This window comes from Eumetopias jubatus, unplaced genomic scaffold (genome assembly GCF_037043125.1).
Source record: "Eumetopias jubatus isolate StellerSeaLion01/CBP00866 unplaced genomic scaffold, mEumJub1_p1.0 scaffold_4, whole genome shotgun sequence".
Classification (NCBI taxonomy): Eukaryota; Metazoa; Chordata; class Mammalia; order Carnivora; family Otariidae; genus Eumetopias; species Eumetopias jubatus.
In genome coordinates this window covers 183,289,958-183,313,697 of record NW_028274810.1, presented here as the reverse complement: position 1 = coordinate 183,313,697, position 23,740 = coordinate 183,289,958, and the positions used below count along the sequence as shown (strand labels likewise).

Below are 23,740 nucleotides of genomic sequence, written 5' to 3'. Positions count from 1 at the left end.
GGACACTCAACCAACTGAGCCACCCAGGCACCCTGACTTCAAATGTTTTAAAGAAGCTTTGGCAGGCGCCTGGGTGGCTCAGTTGGTTAAGCGCCTGCCTTCGGCGCAGGTCATGATCCTAGAGTCCAGGATCAAGTCCTGCATCAGGCTCGCTGCTCAGCAGGGAGTCTGCTTCTCCCTCAGACCCTCCCCCCCATGCTCTAATCATTCTCTCTCTCAGTAAATAAATAAAAATCTTTAAAAAAATAAAATAAAGACGCTTTGGCTTTAAATACCTTTCTATTTATACTTAATACTTCCTACTATGCAGCATTTTCAGGACAGAATTTTTATTGCTGAGACTCTTCTGCCTAATTAAAAGAGAGCAATCCAAACTCAGAAATTTCTGAAGCCACTTTCATATGTTAATATATTTTAGTGACTATCGGTAGTAATAGTTCCACAAAACAAAATACTGAAATGTCAGATCTATAACTATGATTAAATGAAAGACTTCAAAAAGATAGAGGACTTTGGATTGGTTAAATAGAGCATATCTGAAAATGGGAGTGTTATGTACCTTTAAAAACTAAAGGAGGCAGAAGTTTATATAATGTGCTACCACATGTGTTTAGGAAATGGGGAAACAGGGGCACCTGGCTGGCTCTGTCAGAAGAGCATGCAATTCTTGATTTCAGGGTTGTAAGTTTGAACCCCATGTTGGGTGTAGAGATTACTAAGAAATATAAAAAACAAATGTAAAAAAGGGGAAAACAAAAATATATTCATATTTGCATGTATATGCATAAAACATGTAGAAAGCCACACAACATACAACCTGGTTTACCTCCAGGGAGGTGGGACCAAGTTGCTGCAGGCAAAAGTGGGAGGGGATTTTTCCACTCACAATCTTTTTTACCTTTTGAATTTTTAACCTTGAGAATGACACCTTCTAAAACTTAAAAAAAAAGGTTCCTTTCTACAACTTACATAGAACTACTTTCTTAACTGCCTAATTGTCCGTCAATCAGAAAATTCAATTCCCTAAATCCATTACTCTAAAACATTAACTGTAAGTTGTTCTTTAAGGAGAAAATTTTGAGTTTAGTAGATTACAGACACAACACAAAAATACCTACTTGACAAGTGAAATTAATGACAGTGATAAACCATTTTCACACATGTGGCTCTTTTCAGCTTTCTTTTTGTCCAAGAACAAAAAGGAAGGTTAGTCACATCATATGTGAAAAGTCATCAATATGCTGCAGAAAAGGAAATCAGTATCTGGAAAGCAATTAAGCAAAAAGTACCTACACCCAAGTGAGGAAGAGTAAAGAACTTTCCTTAAATTATATGATCCTGCCAAATAAAAAGAATTATAACCTGTTTATATACTAACCAATAATCAACTGCTCAACTCTTAGAATATGGCCATTTCATTAAATCCTACAATGATTTTTATAAATTTTATTTAATTGATACAGCTTTCACAGTAACAACTTCCATGAAAGTATAAATATATCAACTTATTTTCAATTAACTGGAATGTGTTAGTATTAAGAAAGCATTATCAAAGTACTGGTAATTACCTTTACTACTGGTTTTGAAACAGGAGTTGCAAGCATTCTATTTATGTAGTTAGTTTTAATTGGATTATAATTGACATACACTATATTAGTTTCAGGTGTACAACATGATGATTTGGCATTTTTATATATTACAAAATGATTATCTTTATAGGTTTAGTTACCCTCTGTCACTATACAAAGTTACTACATTACTGACTATGTTTTCTATGTTGTATATTACATCCTTGTGACTTATAACTGGCAAGTTTGTACCTCTTAATCCCCTTCATTTATTTCATGCATCCCCCCACCCCTCTTCTCCAACAACCACAACAACGACAAGGTTTGTGCTCTGTATCTGAGTCATTTTTTTTCTTTTTAGATTCTACATATAAGTGAGATCATATGGTATTTGTCTTTCTCTGACTTACGTGACTTAGCACAATACCCTCAAGCATCCTTACGTGAAAATTAGAATCTATAAATAATCACCAACCTGTGTGTAAGTACAATTCTTCTTTTTACATTTGCCACATGTGAATAAGTCAGTCTGGGTTCCACCTGTCTTGGCCATCTGATGCTCTCTGATGGCTTCTTTGGTCAAGTTTTTCCGCATCTCTTTGAGTTCATCACTAGCCATTTCCTGTGAGGGAGGTGGCAATAACACTCAGTTATAGGCATTTTCTATATATAGCCTGAATGTTTTTTTATGTTCTATTAGCTCAATAAACCAACTTTTGAAGTTTTAAAAATGAAAAATTTTTCCTCAAAGAACTCAGAGTTTGCTTTCTTTTAAAATTTCATCAAATACTTGTAAGTTTCTATGTGAAAATTAGATTTAATTACCTCTTAAAGGTTTATAAACAATGTAATAATACTGTAGCAATGAGCACCTCTAGTATCCAGATTGTTGTCTGTACCATTGCCCTCCCCAAAAAAAGAACCAGGGATCTTTGGAGGAATATCTGGTTCCCATTTTGCATCAAGAAATGCAGAGGATTTGGGGTGCCTGGGCGGCTCAGTCAGTTGAGCATCCAACTCTTGGTTTTGGCTCAGGTCATGATCTCAGGGTTGTGAAATCCAACCCCACATTAACTCTGCTCAATGCAGAATCAGCTTGGGATTTTCTCTCTCCTTCTCCCTCTGCCCACCCCTGCCCCCCGGCTCACACTCTAAAAGAAAAAAAAAAAAAAAGAAATGCACAGGATAAGCCAAGGTCATCCTCTTGTGCCAGAGAAGCATGGAAGCTACCAAAGACTTTTTTGTTGGTTGAGTCATATGGATGAGGGGCTAACATGAAGGAGCTCCCATTAGCCAAAGATAGGACAATTTCTTCAGCTATCAATAAATTACTGTAAAGAACCAATCCCCACTGGATAGATGAAAATGTCACAAGTCCTGGGGCACCTGGGTGGTTCAGTCATTAAGCGTCTGCCTTCGGCTCAGGTCATGATCCCAGGGTCTTGGAATCGAGCCCCGCATCGGGCTCCCTGCTCTGCGGGAAGCCTGCTTCTCCCTCTCCCACTCCCCCTGCTTGTGTTCCCTTTCTCACTGTGTCTCTGTCAAATAAATAAATAAAATCTTAAAAAAAATGTCACAAGTCCATGATTCTGAAAAAGGAGAGCACAAGCATGCAAAAAACAGCAACAAAGTCCCCCCTGGCATTTACTAGGGCACCAACTCCTCATTCTGCTGTTAACTAAAGGGAAAGAGTTTCAGATAACAGACAACATTATTTACCTGCCTTTCCTATCCAAACCAAAGGGGTCACCAAGTGCCTGAGTTTACAAAGGAAAATGCTTCTTTATCAAAGAATCTAGCTAATAAATGTGAAAGGAATGACAGAACTTTAGAAATCACTATTTTGCAACTCCTGATAATTTAACCAATTCAGGTAATCAGTGGATGAATACATTAGATGAAAGGTCAAAGGAGAACTTTACAATGGAGGAATCAGACTGTTAATATCCAAACCCACTGATCAATCTCAGCATGCTAACAGTAAAGAAACAAGACATTAGGTGTCTCCTGATGCAATACGAAGTAAAAAGCACCAATTACAAGTATTTATGTGGGGAAACACAGTTGAATTTGTATGTAATCGAGCCTATAGAACTAGCTTCCAGTTCACAGACAATAGAGGGGACAGAAAAGTTAAATTAACATCATGAGGAAGAAAGAGACAATTCATACTGTGGGATACAGAAGAAATAAATTGGTTTCTTCAACAGGTCAGTGTCATGAATAAAAAAGGGGTCGGGGCAGGAAAGAGACTGCAAGGGATTTAAACATATATATTCAAAGTCTTTAGAGACCTAAATAAAGGTAATGTGCAGACTTGGACCCTGATACAAAGAAATGTACAATCAGGAAAATATGAATATATAAATTAGGAATTGCTTTTAGCTTTGTTGGATGTAGTGATGACAATGTAGTTATGTAAGAAAATTATATATTTTTTAAAATTATCAAATTTTTAAAGGTATCGCTCTTAGGTTTATAAAGGTAAAAAGAAGGATGCCTGGGTGGCTCAGATGATTAAGTGTCTGCCTTCGGCTCAGGTCATGATCCCAGGGTCTTGGGATCGAGGCCCACATCAGGCTCCCTGCTCAGCAGGGAGTCTGCTTCTCCCTCTCCCTCTGCCTGCCGCTCCCCCTGCTTACACTCTCTCGCTTTCTGTCAAATAAATAAATAAAATCTTTTTTAAAAAAGATGACAGTTTATTAAAAAAAAAGGTAAAAAGATATAATGTCTGGAATTTGTCTGAAAACAATTCAGGGGAAAAGAAGGAAAAAGAAAAAAAGGAATAAACTGAAAAGGGTCACAATTTTTTTTTTTTAAGATTTTATTTATTTGGAGAGAGAGAGAGCATGAGTTGGGGAGGGGGGTAAAGGGAGAGAGAAGCAGACTCCCCACAGAGCAGGGAGCCCAATGTGCGGCTCAATCCCAGGACCCTGGGATCATGACCTGAGCTAAAGGCAGACGTTTAACGGACTAAGCCACCCAGGCGCCCCAAGGGTGACAAATTCTTGAAACTACCTGAAGCTTGGGTGATGATAGATATATAGGAGTTCATTACACTATGGTCTCTAATTTAAAATTTTAGGTTATTTTAATGGGGTTTAAAAAAGTGAATGTTAAAAATATAATAATTTTTATTTAGCTATATATAGAAAGACAAATTCACTCTTGGATGTGTAATAAAATAATGAGACTGCAGACTGAACAGCTGTGTCTATAAATAGCAAGCTCTGAATTTCATTTTCTCCATCATTCCCTAAAATTTAAGGAATAGTCAGTAACATGTGACCAATTTTATGGGGTTTAACCATGGAAAGAAGTTGGAGGTTACAAAGTCCGTTTGCAATTATATATTCAAATCTTCAATTCCACATGAATCCAAAATAAGTAAAAAGTTTCATTTTTAGACAATGATTTAAGGCAATCAACCAAAGATCATGGTATAGTTGTGGAAGAGACAAAGTACTGACACCAACAGATTCAATCACCTTAAGTATTTGTCTAGTACATTATACATATAAATATATCAGAATAGCTAATAATGATTTATTATAAATGTAGTACTTATACAGTACTTCATGATTTACACAGACTTTTGACTTGACATCATGTAATCACATCATGGAAACGTAATATTCACATATACTCACCTCCGCTGTCATTCTAGCGAATAAGTCAGGAGGAATATTTCCACACAGTACATTTTTCCTTAAATTTGGATTCTTAGCATCTTTAAGATTTGATATTCTACTTCGTACTCTATTTTTGTACTTCATGTCTGTATTCCTTATTTCTTGATATATAGGTACTAGGCCATTAAGGAAAAAAAGTTAAACTATAAGGGTATTTTTTTCCCATTTCACCAAAATAAGAATTCCTGAAGTTTCTAAGCAGTTCTCCAAAATGGTCTCCAATTTAGATTAAGCTAACAAGGCAGTGTATCTACCTCATTTCTTGATCTGTAACTGGCAAGTAACAGTAACCCTACTTTCACACTATGAATATACAATGCTTTCTTCTTAATGTTTAATGCCAGTAGCACACAAATTAAAGATGTTTCAAAAAGTAACTTAGGTTCTCCGTCTGAGTGAGAAAACTTGTGAAAAGCAGCCTGCATTTATATAAACTTTCACTTGCCCAAATCTGAATTCTACAAAGGATCCTAAAGGGCTTGATGACTACACAGTTCCTTTGGGTGCCCTCTGGGAAGAAATCATTCGTGGTGGCCCAAAGGTTCATTTCCTCCTCCAGCTCAGCAAGAAGCTAGTTTAGCAGTTTTTTTTCTCAACAGAACAGGCGAGCCTGAAGAGCAGCACACTTTCTTTCCAACAAGGCCATTTCCAAAACTAGGAGAGTTCCATGGTCACATGGTCACCCAATTGTGCACGACACCTCTCCCAAAGCCCCTTCCATGGTGCCCAGGACAAACACACTTCCCTCCTGGGTAATGAACTCAGGGGAACTCGCAGGCTTTGCTGAGATTCCCCCAAACGTGAAACCCTACTTCACACGTATAGTGTGTGTGTCTTCCATGTTCTTTTGCACAAGTTCAACTGAGATGCCACATTCTCAATTTGCAAGGCAAAAAAATAAAAATACCATCAACACATATGTTTTACTTTTGAATAACAAGAAAACAAGAACAAAATGATATGAATGGCCCTCTCCTTTTCTTGCAAAATAATACAATGAAGCTAGAAACTGAAAAATGAAACTCTAAATTCTATACAGGAAGGAGAAAAATAGTTAATCTAGCAGATTATTTAAACAATCATGAATATACACACAAAGGATATCTTCCTCAATTTGAGATCCTAATTCTTCCTCATCAGCTCCAATAGCGACGTAGTCATCTAAACACAGGCACAAAGAATTGTCAAAAATAAGTGATTATGACATATTGAAAAAAATTTCAGTACAGAGTAAATTAAACTGCATTTTTATTTCAACCCCACTGCCCTAATAAAGAGTCCTTTTTATTTAGTTTCATTAGAATCTGTTCTCTTTCCTACCCACTAGACTTCTCCTCTGGATTCACCTAATGTCCACAGTGGTCCTGCATTGATGACTCCTTATCCCTCAGGAGTGGGGAAGTAATTGATCTAGCAGGCAATTCCTCATTTCACAACTCCATAAATTCTGGTTGCTCCAGCAGAGAGTAGAGAAAGTTATAGAAAGAACTGTCTTGTCTCCTGTGACTCAGGCTTCAATGCAAAGAAACCATTCATTTCATCTGCCAATCACATATACGGACACACAAGATTCCTATGCAAATATTCAAACGGATAGAAGGAAATAAAAAGAAACTAGGATGAAAAAGAAAAAATATATAAAGAAACAGTAAGGGAATCAAAATAGAAAGGGTAAAGAGAAAAATAGGTCATACTAACTATGGTATAATAGAAAAGGAATGAATTTGTATAAGATAATAAATATTCCTGTATATGATACTTTAAGTTAAGAATGAATAACTTCAAATTAAGGTTCCCATATATATATATAAATCAAGACCTCTTTTCCACTTAAAAAAAGTAAGAAATGGAATTATGAATATAAAACAAATACTATTTGTCATACTAACATTTAACAACAGGACCCAAATACATTACCATTAATGCTCAATCTGGGGAGCAGAGTAATTTCAGTTGACCCTTGAATGACACAGGGGTTAGGGATGCCAACTCCCTGTGCAGTCAAAAATCCACATTTAACCTTGACTCCCCAAAAACCTGAACTAGTAATAGCCTACTGTTGACCAAAAGCCTTACCAATAACATAAACAATTAATTCATTTTTTATATGTTATATATACTATACATTGTATTCTTAGAGTAAGCTAAAGAAAAGAAAATGTTAAGAAAATCATGAGAAAACAGATTTACATTATTGTACTGTTTTTGTTGAAAAAAAATCTACATTATAAGTAAACCCAAGCAGTTTAAACTCATCATCCAAGGGTCAACTTGGATTAAAGTGGGGGAAAAAAAGATTTGTGAAAAGCCTTTAAGTTACTCTGAATCAAGGGAAACATCCATATATTAGAAGGAATCTCCTTCTTGGAACTATATAGTAGTAAGCAGAGGCCCCAGCATGCCTAGCGCTCTCTGCCATCAGTAACCCCTATTTGCCACAACGTCTTCCTGAACTAAGCAGTGCAAGCAGTTATCACAGGGATGCCGCTGGTAAAACAGAATCATGGAGGTGGACATGGTGGCGGCGGTGGTGAGGAACAAAGGACTGGACAATGAAACAGGGTACACTAAACTTACCTCCCGTTCGGAGAGCTGCAGCAAGCATCTCCCTACACTTTAACCGTACAGAATCAGAAGTGCTTGGTGCCCGAGGAAAAGACGAAACATAAGTATCTCGAGCATTTGTCTCATCCTTTCTGCTGCTTACGTTGCCACTGGAACTACTAAAATACACATACACACACACCAAAAAGAAAACAGGAAAGTTCTCTTAAAGTAACATCATTACTATCATTCTCTAAAAACAAAAATTTTTGGACTAAATAAATGAGATCATATTCAATGACTCAAATGAAAAAAGAAATTGCATGCATACAGATTTCTAAAAAGTTAAAATTTTAGGAAATCTGAGACACGTTTCATGTTTTAACCAATTAAACACCTTGATTATCCTTTTAAACATTAAACAATATTTTTGATAAACAAAATACACATTACAGCTCAATACAATAAATGAAAACAAGGATCTTGGCTATGAGAAGGGTGAGGGGATGATACCAGAGAATACAACTCTCAACCAAGACCAGAGGGGGAAAAACAATGTTTGAAAAACCTTGTTCCAATTAGACAATCAACGACATTTATATTTAAAACACTCCCTTCTGGATAAAAAACATGTGTAGTGAGAAATGAGTTATAAGAATATGAAAACGTCTCTCTAATTCCTCCCTAGAAACATCAACTCAATCAGGACAGCTTAACAGTTTTCCAGTCAACCTAATCATTTCAATTGCTTCTAACTTCTTAGAGTCTCACCAAAATAATTTCTGTGAGGTTTCAATTAATATTTATCACATTGAAGATATCTGCCACAAACCTTTCCAAAGACACCATTCACCTGCCACAGAGTAACTTGCTGAACTGCTCCAAGGAGATACCTCCTCTCTCTCCACATAACCATCAGACTGCACAGATCCCCGAGGACAGAAGAGTCCTTCTGTATACCTTCTACGTTTAATCATCTCCTTCCCGAAGCCTTGTCTTCTTCAGAGAGTGTGTGAGTAACCGTGTGTGTGTATGGATAGATACCAAACACTTTGTCAGACTTCATATGTGATAATTCTATGCGTTTGTCAATAGGCTCTTTCCCTAAACTTCAATTACATAAAACAGATAAAAATATACTAGGAACTTATTCCTACTCCAATATCTATTTAAAATATCTACCTATACTTTTATATTTTATACTCAAGGCACGAAGTCAGCGACTTTGAATATAACACAACTGAAAGCATTTCTTAAAAATGTCATAAATTGGGGTGCCTGGGTGGCTCAGTCGTTAAGCGTCTGCCTTCGGCTCAGGTCATGGTCCCAGGGTCCTGGGATCGAGCCCCGCATCGGGCTCCCTGCTCAGCAGGAAGCCTGCTTCTCCCTCTCCCACTCCCCCTGCTTGTGTTCCCTCTCTTGCTGTGTCTCTGTCAAATAAATAAATAAAATCTTTAAAAAACAAAGTCATAAATTATAGCCTATACTTTTCAAAAATATTATGGTCGTGACAACTGAAGAATTACTCCAGATTAAAGGAAACCAGAGATGATAGCTAAATGCAGTATGTGATCCTGGATGATACTATGGAAAAATCTTTTTCCTCTGCAATAAAATACTTTATTTGAAAAACTGCTAACATACGAATAAGCCCTACAGATTAGGAAAAAAGTACTGTATTAATCCTAACTTCTGGACATTGGTATCCGTATTGTGCTTAGATGTAAGAAAGCGTCCTTGCTCTCAGAAAACACACACTGATGTATTTACAGATATAAAGGACCCTCATTTGGTTCAAAATAAAATTATTCATGTGTCTGAGTACGTAAACACACATATATGTATGCATATACACACAAAGCAGCAACTGGGAGTTCTCTGTTCTGTTCTTACAATTTTCTAAAAGTCTAAAACTATCTCAAAAGAGTTAGAAAACACTGAACACATTTTATTAACAACTGATGTTTACCCTTTCTTTAGCTTACCTCTTTTATCATCAAGTTTAGTTAGTTCTAATGCATAAGACAATAGTGTATGGGATATTAATTATTGTTACTGTACCAATGAGGGGCACATTATCACTTTTGGGAAAATACTAAGAAATAAATGAAGTTACAATAGGTAGCCTAAAACTTGAGTGCATTATCACATCATTATCACATCAGAATCACTTAAAAAGCTTGTTAAAACCTATTTCTGGGCCCCACCATCATAATTCCTGATTCAGTTGTTCCAGGGTGGAGTCCAAGAATTTGCTTTGCTAACAAGTTGCCAGGTTCTCTGCTCTTACAGGGACCACACTTTGAGAACTATTGCTCTACATAAGAGTTAAGTGTTAAAATACAAGTTTCCCAAGAACAGAGGAACTGTATTTAACCTACTAGGCATGTCACCTACCATATCAACATGCTGGATATTACACAGTTCACTCATTATGTGTGACAGGAAAGAATAAATGCAAAGGCCTCACGAAAGCTGAGGAACAATCTGAACCCTTCATTACTGAACTTCACATTTTAATTCTTATGAAAGATAGCTAAATTGAGAAGGAAAAAATTCATATAAAAAGAGAAACAGATCCAGGGCCAAAAACAAAAAAAAAAAATCTAAAAAAGAAATGTGGTAAATAAGTGGTTACCACTTGAATCCTTAATCAGTACCTTCATTATCAATTCTATTAGTGCTATCCCAAGGATTCCATTCAATTAAGCTTGTTGAATACAGTGTAAGTAATTTCTCCTTATTTATGTAGTGTCTTCTAGGTCTCTTTTAAATTTCCATGAATATCCTGTAGGAAACCTCAGAATATTCTATTTGGCTATATACATTTACTAATTCTGTCTGGTTAGAAAATAGAAAAAGGAGTACAGATAGGAGACCATAAATAAGACCATGGAGGAAGTGACAGTCAAATACAACTATGACTTCCAACAGAAATGAATTTCCATAAAGTGACATACCTTTCTTCTCTTGCTTCAGGGCTATTCTGTGATGTAATTGCAGTATCTTTTTTCTTTTCTTCAGGGTCTTTATCTGTTGATGGTCCATCTGAAAATTATGAAATCCCTCAGTTGTTAGCATTTGTTAAAAAAAATTACAAAATGGAACTACTGCATGTTATCAGGCTATTGATGCAACAACAAAAAACAAAAATCCTAAATTTTCAACAGTAAATGAAGTTTATACAATCTATTCTATTAGCATATGTACTTGGGTTTTTCACAATGCATGCTTAGCATCCCAAATAAACTCCTCATTTAGTGGGAAGCACAAATTCATGCTAGTGGGAAGCTAAAATGGCGAAAAACATACTTAAAAATAAAATCTTTAAAAAAATAATGAAACAGAGAAAAATATATAAAACAAAGGAAAGGAAAGAATGCGGAAATAATATCAGTACTGTCATTTTAAAAATGGAAGTGCAAAGCATATATATTATTTTAACAATTTTTCACAAAGTCAAAAAATTTAAGGTAGTATCCAAAATGTATATAAATATTTCAGGGATAGTAAACAAAGAACATTTTCATAGAAAAGACTTTAGGATTAGTAAGGCCTAACACCTCCTCTATCTTAAATAATCTGTAAAGTAATATAGAGTGCACAAGCTTAAATTTAAGAGGTAAGGAGGTGTAAAATAGATTGGGCCAATGCAATTGTTTAACAATGAAAAGAAATATACATGTTTAAATCAACCAGAACAGCCTTCTGAAGCTGAAGAGCCTTCAGAGAATGTTTTGATCTACTGCACAAATTATCCCACTTATCTATCTACATTTTGATCCCTACATAAGTAGTAAGAGCTACATAAATACTTTACTTCTCCATATCCCTCTGTATAGCATATAAAAGAACATATATATGTTTGACTGTTCATCAGGACCACCTAGGTAACTTTTAAGCATATCCTTATGCTCAAGCTCCTATTCTGATCCATTTAATCCAAATCTCTGGCAGTGAAGCATGAGCATCAAAATCTTTAAAAGTTCCCCAGATGACTCTAATATGCTAATCTAGATGAGGCTAACTGAGAGAGAATGGTCTAAATCACAATTCTAGAACTCATCTTGTAAATGTTAGGGTTACCAAATCCAAAATACAATTCAAGTCCCCTATGATAATGTGTTAGTCTTCACATACTAATTTTATTGCCCCCTTTTATTCTCTATAATTCATTTGGAAGGCCCCAAAGCCTAAAGATGGTAGAAAACAAAGACTAATAATGACATTAAAGAATATAACAAGGAGGGGTGCCTGGGTGGCTCAGTCGTTAAGTATCTGCCTTCGGCTTGGGTCGTGGTCCCACGGTCCTGGGATCGAGCCCCACACTGGGCTCCCTGCTCTGTGGGAAGCCTGCTTCTCCCTCTCCCACTCCCCCTGCTTGTGTTCCCTCTCTTGCTGTGTCTCTGTCAAATAAATAAAATCTTTAAAAAAAAAAAAAAAGAATATAACAAGAACTAGGAAATACTCCAAAATTAAGAGGGTAGAAAGCATGTGAAAGGTGATCTAACAATGCAATACTATCTAACCAGGATCCAATGCAGTCATATGGATCCCACACACTGCTCTAGCAGTGTGAACTCGTGCAATCCTTTGAGGAAGCAGAGCAGTAAGAGGTGTAAACAGTCTTAAAAGCATTCTTACTATCTGAACATAGTGTCATGGGCAATACAGCAGACCCAGAGAGAAGTGGTCCAGCTCTGGACTGAGACTATCTGCAGATCACACTCCACAACCAATCCAACTGTGCACAAGATGCTTAATCTCTCAGTGTCTCCATTCGCATTAGAAAATGGGAAATATGACACCTAGCACACTGGGCTCCTGGAAGGGTTGAATGCATTCATATGTTAAGTATTCAAAACTATGCTGCAGTGTAGCAGTAGTAGTAAATGTGGAAATCTAGCTAATAATCTAAAGAAAAATCTTTAAGCAGAGAGACAGTCATCAAGATATTCTTTATAATAGCTATAAAGTTAAGAAAAAAACACATCTAACAGGTAAGTGATTAAATTATGGCATAATCACCCAGTGGATTATTCTGAAGCCAATAAGAGTTAATGATGATATAAAAATACAGAAATATTTTCATTAAAAAAGGCAATATATGTAAATATACATACAGCATAAAAAGAATTACCTGAAGCAAAATCCATACACAAAGAAAAAAAGACAAGAAATGCAACAAGATAGTTGTATTTTAAAAAAGACTTAAGAATTATTTCTTTTCCTCCTCCAATTCTCCATATTTACTGAACATGGAAATCCGTCAATATTAAAAAAAAGTTTTTAAAGGAGAACTTATGAGATCAGATATCTCCAATAAGTATAAAAGAGTAGAACTTCTTTAAATTTAAGATTAAATGAACATAACTACAATGTCCAACAAAATGTAAACCATCTTTCCAGAAATGAAAACACATGTATATGGTTCTCAGTCAACTTTTTATTTTTCTAATTAACATACAATGTATTATTTTTTTCAGGGGTACAGGTCTGGGATTCATCAGTCTTACACAATGCACAGCGCTCACCATAGTACATACCCTCCCCAATGTCCATCACCCAGTCACACCATGCCTCCCACCCCTCTCGCCACCAGCAACCCTCAGTTTGTTTCTTGAAATTAAGAGTCTCTTATGGTTGCTCTCCCCCTCTGGTTTCCTCTTGTTTCATTTTTCCCTCCCTTCCCCTATGATCCTCTCGTTTCTAAAATTCCTCATATCAGTGAGATCATATACTTGTCTTTCTCTGACTTATTTCATGTAGCATAATACCCTCTAGTTCCATCCACATCGTTGCAAATGGCAAGAATTCACCTTTTTGATGGATGCATAATATTCCATTATATATATATATTCCACCCATTCTATATTCATTCATCTGTCAATGGATATCTAGGTTCTTTCCATAGTTTGGCTATTGTGGACATTACTGCTATAAACATTAGGGTGTATGTGCCCCATCGGATCACTACATTTGTATCCTTGGGGTAAACACCCAGTAGTGAAATTGCTGGGTCATTTTCAACTTTTTGAGGAATCTCCATATTGTTTTCCACAGTAGCTGCACCAGCTTGCATTCCCACCAACAGTGTAGGAAGGTTCCCCTTTCTCCACGTCCTTGCCAACATCTGTCATTTCCTGACTTGTTAATTTTAGACATCCTGACTGGTATCTCATTGAGATTTTGATTTGTATTTCCCTGATGCCAAGTGGTGTTGACCACTTTTTCATGTGTCTGTTGGCTATTTGGATGTCTTCTTTGCAGAGATGTCAGTTTATGTCTTCTACCCATTTCATGATTGGATTATTTGTTCTTTGGGTGTTGAGTTTGGTTAAGATCCTTATAGATTTTGGATACTAGCTATCTGATATGTCATTTGCAAATATATTCTCCCATTCTGTTGGTTGTCTTTTGGTTTTGTTGACTGTTTCCTTTGCTGTGCAAAAAGCTTGTTATCTTGATGAAGTCCCAATAGTTCATTTTTGCCCTTGCTTTCCTTGCCTTTGGTGATGTGTCTAGGAAGAAGTTGCTGTGGCCGAGGTCGAAGAGGTGGCTGCCTGTGTTCTCAAGGATTTTGATGGATTCCTGTCTCACATTTAGGTCTTTCATCCATTGAGTCTATTTTTGTGTGAGGTGTAAGGAAATGGTCCAGTTTCATTCTTCTGCATGTGACTGTCCAATTTTCCCAACACCATTTGTTGAAGAGACTTTTTCCCACCGGACATTCTTTCCTGCCTTGTCGAAGATTACTTGACCATAGAGTTGAGGGTCCATTTCTGGGCTCTCTATTCTGTTCCATTGATCTATGTGTCTGTTTTTGTGCCAGTACCATACTGTCTTCGTGATTAATTACAGTTTTGTAATAGAGCTTGAAGTCCGGAATTGGGATGCCACCAGCTATGCTTTTCTTTTTCAACATTCCTCTGGCTACTCGGGGTCTTTTTCTGGTTCCATACAAATTTTAAGATTATTTGTTCCATTTCTTTGAAAAAAGTTGATGGTATTTTGATAGGGATTGCATTAAATGTGTAGATTGCTCTAGGTAGCACTGACATTTTCACAATATATGTTCTTCCAATCCAAGAGCTTGGAACGTTTTTCCATTTCTTTGTGTCTTCCTCAATTTCTTTCAGGAGTATTCTATAATTTTCTGATTACAGATCCTTTGCCTCCTGGGCTAGATTTATTCCTAGGCATCTTAAGGTTTTAGGTACAACTGTAAATGGGATCAACTCATGTTCTTTCTTCTGTCTTGTATAGAAATGCCACTGATTCCTGTGCATTGATTTTATATCCTGCCACTTTACGGAATTCCTGTGTGAGTTCTAGCAGTTTTGGGGTGGTGTCTTTTGGGTTTTCCACATAAAGTGTCATATCATCTGCAAAAGTGAGAGTTTGACTTCTTCTTTGCCAATTTGGATGCCCTTTATTTCTTTTTGTTGTCTGATTGCTGAGGCTAGACTTCTAGTACTATGTTGAACAGCAGTGATGAGAAGAGACATCCCTGCTGTATTCCTGACCTTAGGGGGGAAGCTATCAGTTTTTCCCCAATGACTATGATATTTGCTATGGGTTTTTCATAGATGGCTTTTATGATATTGAGCTAGGTACCCTCTATCCCTACACTGTGAAGAGTTTCAATCAAGAAAGGATGCTGTACTTTGTCAGATGCTTTTTTCTGCATCTACTGAGAGGATCATATGGTTCTTGTTCTTTCTTTTATTAATGTATTGTATCACATTGATTGATTCGCAGATGGTGAACCAAACTTGCAGCCCAGGGATAAATCCCACTTGGTCATGGTGAATAATCCTTTTAATGGACTGTTCGATCCTATTGGCTAGGATTTTGGTGAGAATTTTTGCATCCATGTTCATCAGGGATATTGGTCTGTAGTTCTCCTTTTTGATGGGGTCCTTGTCTGGTTTTGGGATCAAGGTAATGCTGGCCTCGTAAAACAAGTTTGGAAGTTTTCCTTCCATTTCTATTCTTTGAAACAGCTTCAGAAAAATAAGTATTAATTCTTCTTTAAATGTTTGGTAGAATTCCCCTGGGAAGCCATGTGGCCATGGGCTCTTGTTTTTGGGAGATTTTTGATTACTGCTTCAATTTCCTTAGTGCTTATGGGTCTGTTCAGGTTTTCTATTTCTTCCTGGTTCAGTTCTGGTACTTTATACGTCTCTAGGAATGCATGCATTTCTTCCAGATTATCTAATTTGCTGGCATAGAGTTGCTCATAATATGTTCTTACAATTGTTTGTATTTCGTTGGTGTTGGTTGTGATTGCTTCTTTTTCACTCATGATTTTATTTGGGTCCTTTCTCTTTTCTTTTGGGTAAGTCTAGCCAGGGGTTTACCAATCTTATTAATTCTTTCAAAGAACAAGCTCCTAGTTTCGTTGATCTATTCTACTGTTCTTTTGGTTTCTACTTCATTGATTTCTGCTCTGATCTTTAATATTTCTCTTCTCCTACTGGGTTTAGGTTTTATTAAGCTGTTCTTTCTCCAGCTCCTTTAGGTGTAGGGTTAGGTTGTGTATTTGAGACCTTTGTTTCTTGAGAAAGGTTTGTATTGCTATATACTTTCCTCTTAGGTCTGCCTTTGCTGCATCCCTGAGATTTTGAACAGTCGTGTTTTCATTTTCATTTGTTTCCATGCATTTCTTAAATTCTTCTTTCATTTCCTGGTTGACCCAATCATTCTTTAGTAGGATGCTCTTTAGACTCCATGTATTTGAGTTCTTTACAACTTTCCTCTTGTGATTGAGTTCTAGTTTCAAAGCACTGTGGTCAGAAAATATGCAGGGATTGATCCTAATCTTTTGGTACTGGTTGAGACCTGATTTGTGACCTAGGATGTGATCTATTCTGGAGAATGTTCCACGGGCACTAGAGAAAAATGTGTATTCTGTTGCTTTGGGATGTAATGTTCTGAATATATCTGTGAAGTCCATCTGGTCCAGTGTGTCATTTAAAGCCTTTATTTCCTTGTTGATCTTTTGCTTAGATGATCTGTCCATTTCAGTCGGGGGGTTGTTAAAGTCCCCTACTATTATTGTATTATTGTCGATGTGTTTCTCTGATTTTGTTATTAATTGGCTTATATAATTGGCTGCTCCCATGTTAGGGGCATAGATATTTAAAATTGTTAGCTCTTCTTGTTGGATAGACCCTTTAATTATGATGTAGTGTCCTTCCTCATCTCTTATTATAGTCTTTGGTTTAAAATCTAATTTGTCTAATATAAGAATTGCCACCCCAGCTTTCTTTTGATGACCATTAGCATGGTAAGTGGTGTTTTACCCTCTCACTTTAAATCTGGAGGTGTCTTCGGGTCTAAAATGAGTCTCCTGCAGGCAGCATATCGACGGGTCTTGCTTTTTTGTCCAATCTGATAGCCTGTGTCTTTTGATTGGGGCATTTAGCCCATTTACATTCAGGGTAACTACTGAAAGATATGAATTTAGTGCCATTGTATTGCCTGTAAGGTGACTGTTACTGTATATTATCTCTGTTCCTTTCTGATCTATGTTACTTTTAGGCTCTCTCTTTGCTTAGAGGACCCCATTCAATATTTCTTGTAGGACTGGTTTGGTGTTTGCAAATTCTTTTAGTTTTTGTTTGTCCCGGAGGCTTTTTATCTCTCCTTCTATTTTCAATGACAGCCTAGCTGGATATAGTGTTCTTTTTCTCATTTAGTGCTCTGAATATATCATGCCAGTCCTTTCTGGGCTGCCACGTCTCTTGTGGATAGGTCTGCTGTCAATCTAATGCTTCTACCATTGTAGGTTACAGACCTCTTGTCCCGAGCTGCTTCCAGGATTTTCTCTTTGTCTCTGAGACTTGTAAGTTTTACTATTAGATGTCAGGGTATTGACCTATTTTTATTGATTTTAAGGGGGGTTCTCTGTGCCTCCTGGATTTTGATGTGTTTCCTTCCCCAAATTAGGGAAGTTCTCTGCTATAATTTGCTCCAACATACCTTCTGCCCCTCTCTCTCTTTCTTCTTCTGGAATCCCAATTATTCTAATGTTGTTTCACTTTATGGTATCACTTCTCTCTCGAATTCTGCCCTCGTGGTCCAGTAGTTAGTTTATCTCTCTTTTTCTCAGCTTCTTTATTCTCCATCATTTGGTCTTCTATATCACAAATTCTCTCTTCTGCCTCATTTATCCTAGCAGTTAGAGCCTCCATTATGCTTGCACCTCATTAATAGCCTTCTTGATTTTGACTTGGTTAGATTTTAGTTCATTTCTCCAGAAAGGGATTCTCTAGTATCTTCTATACTTTTTTCAAGCCCAGCTAGTATCTTTATAATCGTCATTCTGAACTCTAGTTCTGACATCTTACTAATGTCTGCATCGATTAGGTCCCTGGCAGTCAGTACTGCCTCTTGTTTCTTTTGAGGTGAGTTTTTCTGTCTTGTCATTTTGTCCCGAGGAGAACAGATGAATGAGAGAACAAAATGCTAAAAAAATGCTAAAAGGGTAACACCGCCCCCAGAAAAATATACACTAAAGAAATCAGAAGAGACCCAAAACCTGGGGGGAAGGGGAGAATATGATCAGGCCGGTGAGTAGAACAGAGCTGCACACCAGATTTTGGGTGTATTTTGGTTTGTTAGAAGAAATTGCCTCCAAAAATTTTAAAGAAAGGAAAACATATATATATATAAATAAGGGTAAATATGATAAAGGGATGAAATATGACTGTAAAATGACAATTAAAAAAGATTTTTAGGGACGCCTGGGTGGCTCAGTTGGTTAAGCGGCTGCCTTTGGCCCGGGTCATGATCCCAGGGTCCTGGGATCAAGTCCCACATTGGGCTCCTTGCTCAGCAGGGAGCATGCTTCTCCCTCTCTCTCCCTCTGCTTGTGCTCTGTCAAATAAATAAAGTCTTTAAAAAAAAAAGATTTTTAAAAAGGAATTGATGATAAGTTGGTTGAAAAAAGAAAGGAGGGTGCCTGGGTGGCTCAGATGGTTAAGCATCTGCCTTTGGCTCAAGTCACGATCCCAGGGTCCTGGCATCAAGTCCCGCATTGGGATTCCTGCTCCTTGGGAGCCTGCTTCTCCCTCTGCCTCTCTCTCTCTCTCTCTGTCTCTCATGAATAAATAAATAAAATCTTAACAAAAAAAAAAAAAGGAAGGAAAAAAAAGAATGTGATCAGGTGGAAGACTACGACAATGTCATACACTAGATTTAGGGTATATTGCGGTCTGTTAGAAGAAACTGTATTCCAAAATTTTAAAGAAAAAGAAACTTCTATATATACAAAAAATAAGGTTAAATACAATGAAGAGATAGAATATGTCTGTAAAAATGAAAAACTTAAAAAGATTTTTTTAAAAAAGGAATTGATAAGATGTTGGTTGAAAAAGAAGAAAAATTCAACGAAAAAGTAGAAAAAAAAATAAAGAAAATTTAAATTATTAACTCTGAAAGGCTAAAGCATCATGGGAAAAAAGCCGTAAATTCTATGTGCTGTATTCCCCTAGCGTTGGGGTTTTGCCGTTCTCATTGATCGGTAAATTTGGTCTTGGCTGGATGTTCATGCTGATCTTCTGGGGGGGGGGGGGCCTGTTGCAGTGATTCTCAAATGTCTTTGCTGGAGGCAGAATTGCCCCGCCCTTGCCAGGGGCCAGGCCAAGCAATCTGCTCAGGTTTGCTCTCAGGAGCTTTAGTTCCCTGCAAGATTTCTGTACAGCTTTGGAGGATGAGAATGAAAATGGTGGCCTCCCAATCTCGGGTCCCAGAGGAGCCGAGAACTCAGGGCCTCACTCCTCAGTGTGCCCTCAGTGAAAAGCAGTCAATCATTCCTGTCTTCCTGGTCTCTGGCCGCACTCCGTAGTCACCCGGCCTGTGACCAAGCATTTCTATCTCTGGCACATGACCCCATTTGGAATCTCCAAACCCAGCAGATCCCTGTGGTGCGCTCCCGTGCTGCTCCTCCAGGGGGAGGAGGACGGAGTCTCCCTGGATCTGCTGCTTATTGGGTCCCTGCTCAAAGAGCAGTGGCCCGACTGTGCCGCAGATCATGGTTTATGGCTACCCTGAGCTGCGAGCCCACTTCTCAGCTCTCTTTGCAACCAGCTTCTCTGCTCTGATACCTGGGAGCTCTGCCACACTCAGGCACCCCCGGTCTTTCTGTGACTCCGGGGGTCCTGAGACCACACTGTCCCAGCAAGTGTTCCACCCCCGACTTAGCCACTGGAGTGACGTCCCTCACCGGAGCAAACTTCTAAAAGTTCCAATTTTGTGCTCCGGTGCTCTGTCACTTGCCAGTAGCCGGTGATAGAGGCTCCCTCCCCCGCAGTCTATCTTCCCAAATATCGCCTTGGATTCACTTCCCCGCACGTCCTACCTTCCAAAAAGTGGTTGCTTTTCTGTTCAGAGTTGCTGGTATTCTTTTCTTCGATCTCCTGTTTAGTTTGTAAGTGTTCTGAATGGTCTGATCCCTATCTAGCTGAATTCCTGGGGTCAGAAGAAATTTAGGTCTCCTATGCCTCCACCATCTTGCTCCTCCCTCCCTCAGTCAAGTTTCTCTGGCAAATTCTAATTACTTTAGAATATGGAATTAGATTTAAAAAAAATTTTTTTTAAGATTTTATTTATTTGACAGAGAGAGACACAGTGAGAGAGGGAACACAAGCAGGGGGAGTGGGAGAGGGAGAAGCAGGCTTCCCACGGAGCAGGGAGCCCGATGCGGGGCTCCATCCCAGGACCCTGGGATCATGACCTGAGCTGAAGGCAGATGCTTAACGACTGAGCCACCCAGGCACCCCTAGATTTAAAATTTAAATGAATTATAAACATAAAGTTTCAGTTTGTCTTTAAAGACTAGATTTTTTTTTTTAACCTTTTTATTTTGAAATAATCTGAAACTTGCACGAATGTTTTAGAATGGTGCAAAAAACTTTACTCAGGGGCGCCTGGGTGGTGCAGTTGTTTAACAGTCCGACTCTTGGTTTTGGCTCAGGTAGTGATCTCCGGGTCCTGGAACTGAGACCCACATCGGGTTCTATGCTCAGCGTGGGGTCAGCTTGAGTTTCTCTCTCCTCTCCCTCTGTCCCTCCCCCTGCACACTCTCTAAAATAATAAAACTTTAAAAAAAAAGTTCACTCAGATTCCCCAAGTGTTAATGTTTGGTATACTTGTTTCCTCATTCATTCATTGCCCCCTACTATACACATACATGTGTGCTGCATGTACACAAACACATACACTATTGTGTACACACATATTTCTTTTGAACCATTTGAAAATCAGTAGTAGATATCAGGCTCCTTAATTCCAAAATATTTCACTGTGTATTCCCCAAGAAAAAAGAAATTCATTTATATAACCACAGTAAATACTTAGTAAATTTAACAATGATATGATACAAAAATTCTGTCAATTTTCCCAATAATGATCTTTATAGCAATTTTTCTTTTCTGGTCCAGAATACAATACAGGAAGACATGACTTCATTTTCTTAAGACTAAACTTTTTAAATTTTAGGGGCCTTACAAGTTTTAGTTCCTAGTTTCCAAGCTCTTGGAAGTAATAGGTTTTTTGTTATTACTATTGTTTTCTTTGAAATTTTAAAAGGCTCAACTTTTTCTATTTTTCTCTCCCACGTAAGGCTAATAGCTGCTTAGAGAAATGGCTGATTCCAGGCTGGGGAAGGGAAGATAGAAGAACCCAACACATTTTTTGGTTCCAGAATATAAAAAAGAGATAAAACTGAAGGGGTTTGTCAAGCGGACACAAGAGCCAGTTTGAATGGGTGCCCACTGGTCAAATCTGGGATAATATAGATATCAAAATAATATTAACAGTAATGGATTATAATCCATGTTATAAAATAGGAATCCACTAATAGAAAAATAACTGGAAAGTAAAAGGAGGGTTCTTTCTTGTAGTAGTAGAATAATTTATAAATATTGAAGAAGTGGAAGAGTTAGAGAATCACAATTTTGCAACTACCAAAACTGCCTTTATAGGGTGGTTTGGGCAAGAATTAGTGGATACTAAATGTGGGGCAGGGGGAGGTCTGATGAGAAGCAAGATAGTTTCAGGGTCTTAAAGTGTCTCTCATAGAATGCCTATTAGATACAAGAAGAAAAATGATCAACTATACAGTGTATGCCTTGACTTGGTTATCAAAATTAACATCATCATCAATGCCTCTGGATGTGATAACCTCAGAAGGACACAACACACTTTAATATTCCAACTACGGATTCACATCTAATCATGAGAAAATAACAGATAAAGTCCAAATCAGGACTATTTTAATCTGCTATTAAAAACAAAGATGAAAAATAGATGGATAAATAAATAAATAAATAAAAACAAAGATGAGTGCTTATCTTCCTCAAATTGTCAATGTCATAAATAACATACGAAGGCTTAAGAACTATTCCAGATCAGAAGATTATGTCTGTGATCCCAGACTAGATCTTGTTCTGAGAAGGAAAAAAAAGCTATAGAGGACATCACTGGGAAGCCTGACAAAACAGGAACCTGCACTGTAGATTACAGTACTATACCAATGTTATATTTCCTGAATTCCCTATATTATGATTACATAAGAAAATAAACTTGTTCCAAGGAAATACACACTTAAGTATTAAAGGGTAAAGCACGATAGATACAACTATTCTCAAATGGTTCAGCAAAGATAATTTGTGCTTTTATGAGTATAAACATACAGAGAAAGACAAAGAAGACAGAAATATGACAAAACAAATATGGCAAATATTAAAAATTAATGATCTAGAAAAAGATACAGGAGTTATTTTTATTATTCTTGCAAACTTTCTGTAAGTTAGAAAATTATTTCAAAAAGCTTTTTAAAAAGTATGACAACTTCCCCATGGGGGGAAATTTTCTTCTTAAAGAGGCAGTCCAGTTATAAGTGCTGAAAGACAAAAAAAGCTAAATTTGACTAACTTAAAAAGCAAAACCTTCAAGGAGGTCAAACTAATGCCACTCCCTCTTAATATAAGACACTGATTTCAATAATTTATAATTGTAAAGAGAAAAAATGCAAACACCAAACATTTGAATAAACCAGATCATAAATATATATAAGGGAAAATCAATATACCTAATAACTTTTTCCAGGATTTGATTAGAGACTTTGCTAAAGATGTAACTTCTTCATCTGTACTCTGCTTCCGAATAGCATTTACTGACATTCCAATTCTTGTGGACTGCAAGGCAATGACAAAAAAAATTTGTACAAGCTGTTTTATTTCAGACATTTTAGTGTTTCATTTTCTTCTTTCCCATTTTCCTGTTTCTACTGTAGAACAGAAAAAAAATCTCAGTTATTTGAATTCTTATAACAATATACTATAGAATTAAGATACGTGCATATACTGTTATATTTAGTATATGTAATATATCATGTAGTAATATTATCATTTATTATTATTATGCCCAGGATTATACTGGGAGCATCCATATTCATTAATCTTCCTAACAACACTTTAAAGTTGAGATCAGGGGCGTCTGGGTGGCTCAGTCGTTAAGCGTCTGCCTTCAGCTCAGGATCCCAGGGTCCTGGGATTGAGCCCCGCATTAGGCTCCCTGCTCAGCAGGAAGCCTGCTTCTCACTCTCCCACTCGCCCTGCTTGTGTTCCCTCTCTCGCTGTATCTCTCTCTGTCAAATAAATAAAATCTTAAAAATAAATAAATAAAGTTGAGATCATTATCCCTACTTGTCCAGCAATATACCATTCCTAATTGGCAAAACTGGGATTTTAATGCAGGTCTGCCCACCTCCAAAGTCCATGCTCTTTCCAGCACATCAATGGTTTTCAAATTGTGCTCAAAGAACACAAAAGCTATGCCAGGCCAATTAAGGAAGATAAATAAAAAAATGGTAAATTATTTAGTAAGTTCAAGTTGTTAGTAGACAATCTTTCAAAACATACCATC

General features: G+C 37.2%; 1 protein-coding gene across 1 annotated transcript in view; it reads right to left on the bottom strand.

Annotated features, from left to right (window-relative positions):
* Positions 1-23,740, bottom strand: part of TCEA1 (transcription elongation factor A1) — a 45,468-nt gene that overhangs the window by 7,815 nt on the left and 13,913 nt on the right. The window contains exons 3-8 of the mRNA XM_028119000.2: positions 22,905-23,010; positions 10,765-10,852; positions 7,838-7,983; positions 6,365-6,421; positions 5,219-5,373; positions 2,044-2,190 (exon numbers count right to left, since the gene is read on the bottom strand). Coding sequence (XP_027974801.1) covers positions 2,044-2,190; positions 5,219-5,373; positions 6,365-6,421; positions 7,838-7,983; positions 10,765-10,852; positions 22,905-23,010 — 699 coding nt within the window. The remainder of the gene's footprint in view (positions 1-2,043; positions 2,191-5,218; positions 5,374-6,364; positions 6,422-7,837; positions 7,984-10,764; positions 10,853-22,904; positions 23,011-23,740) is intronic.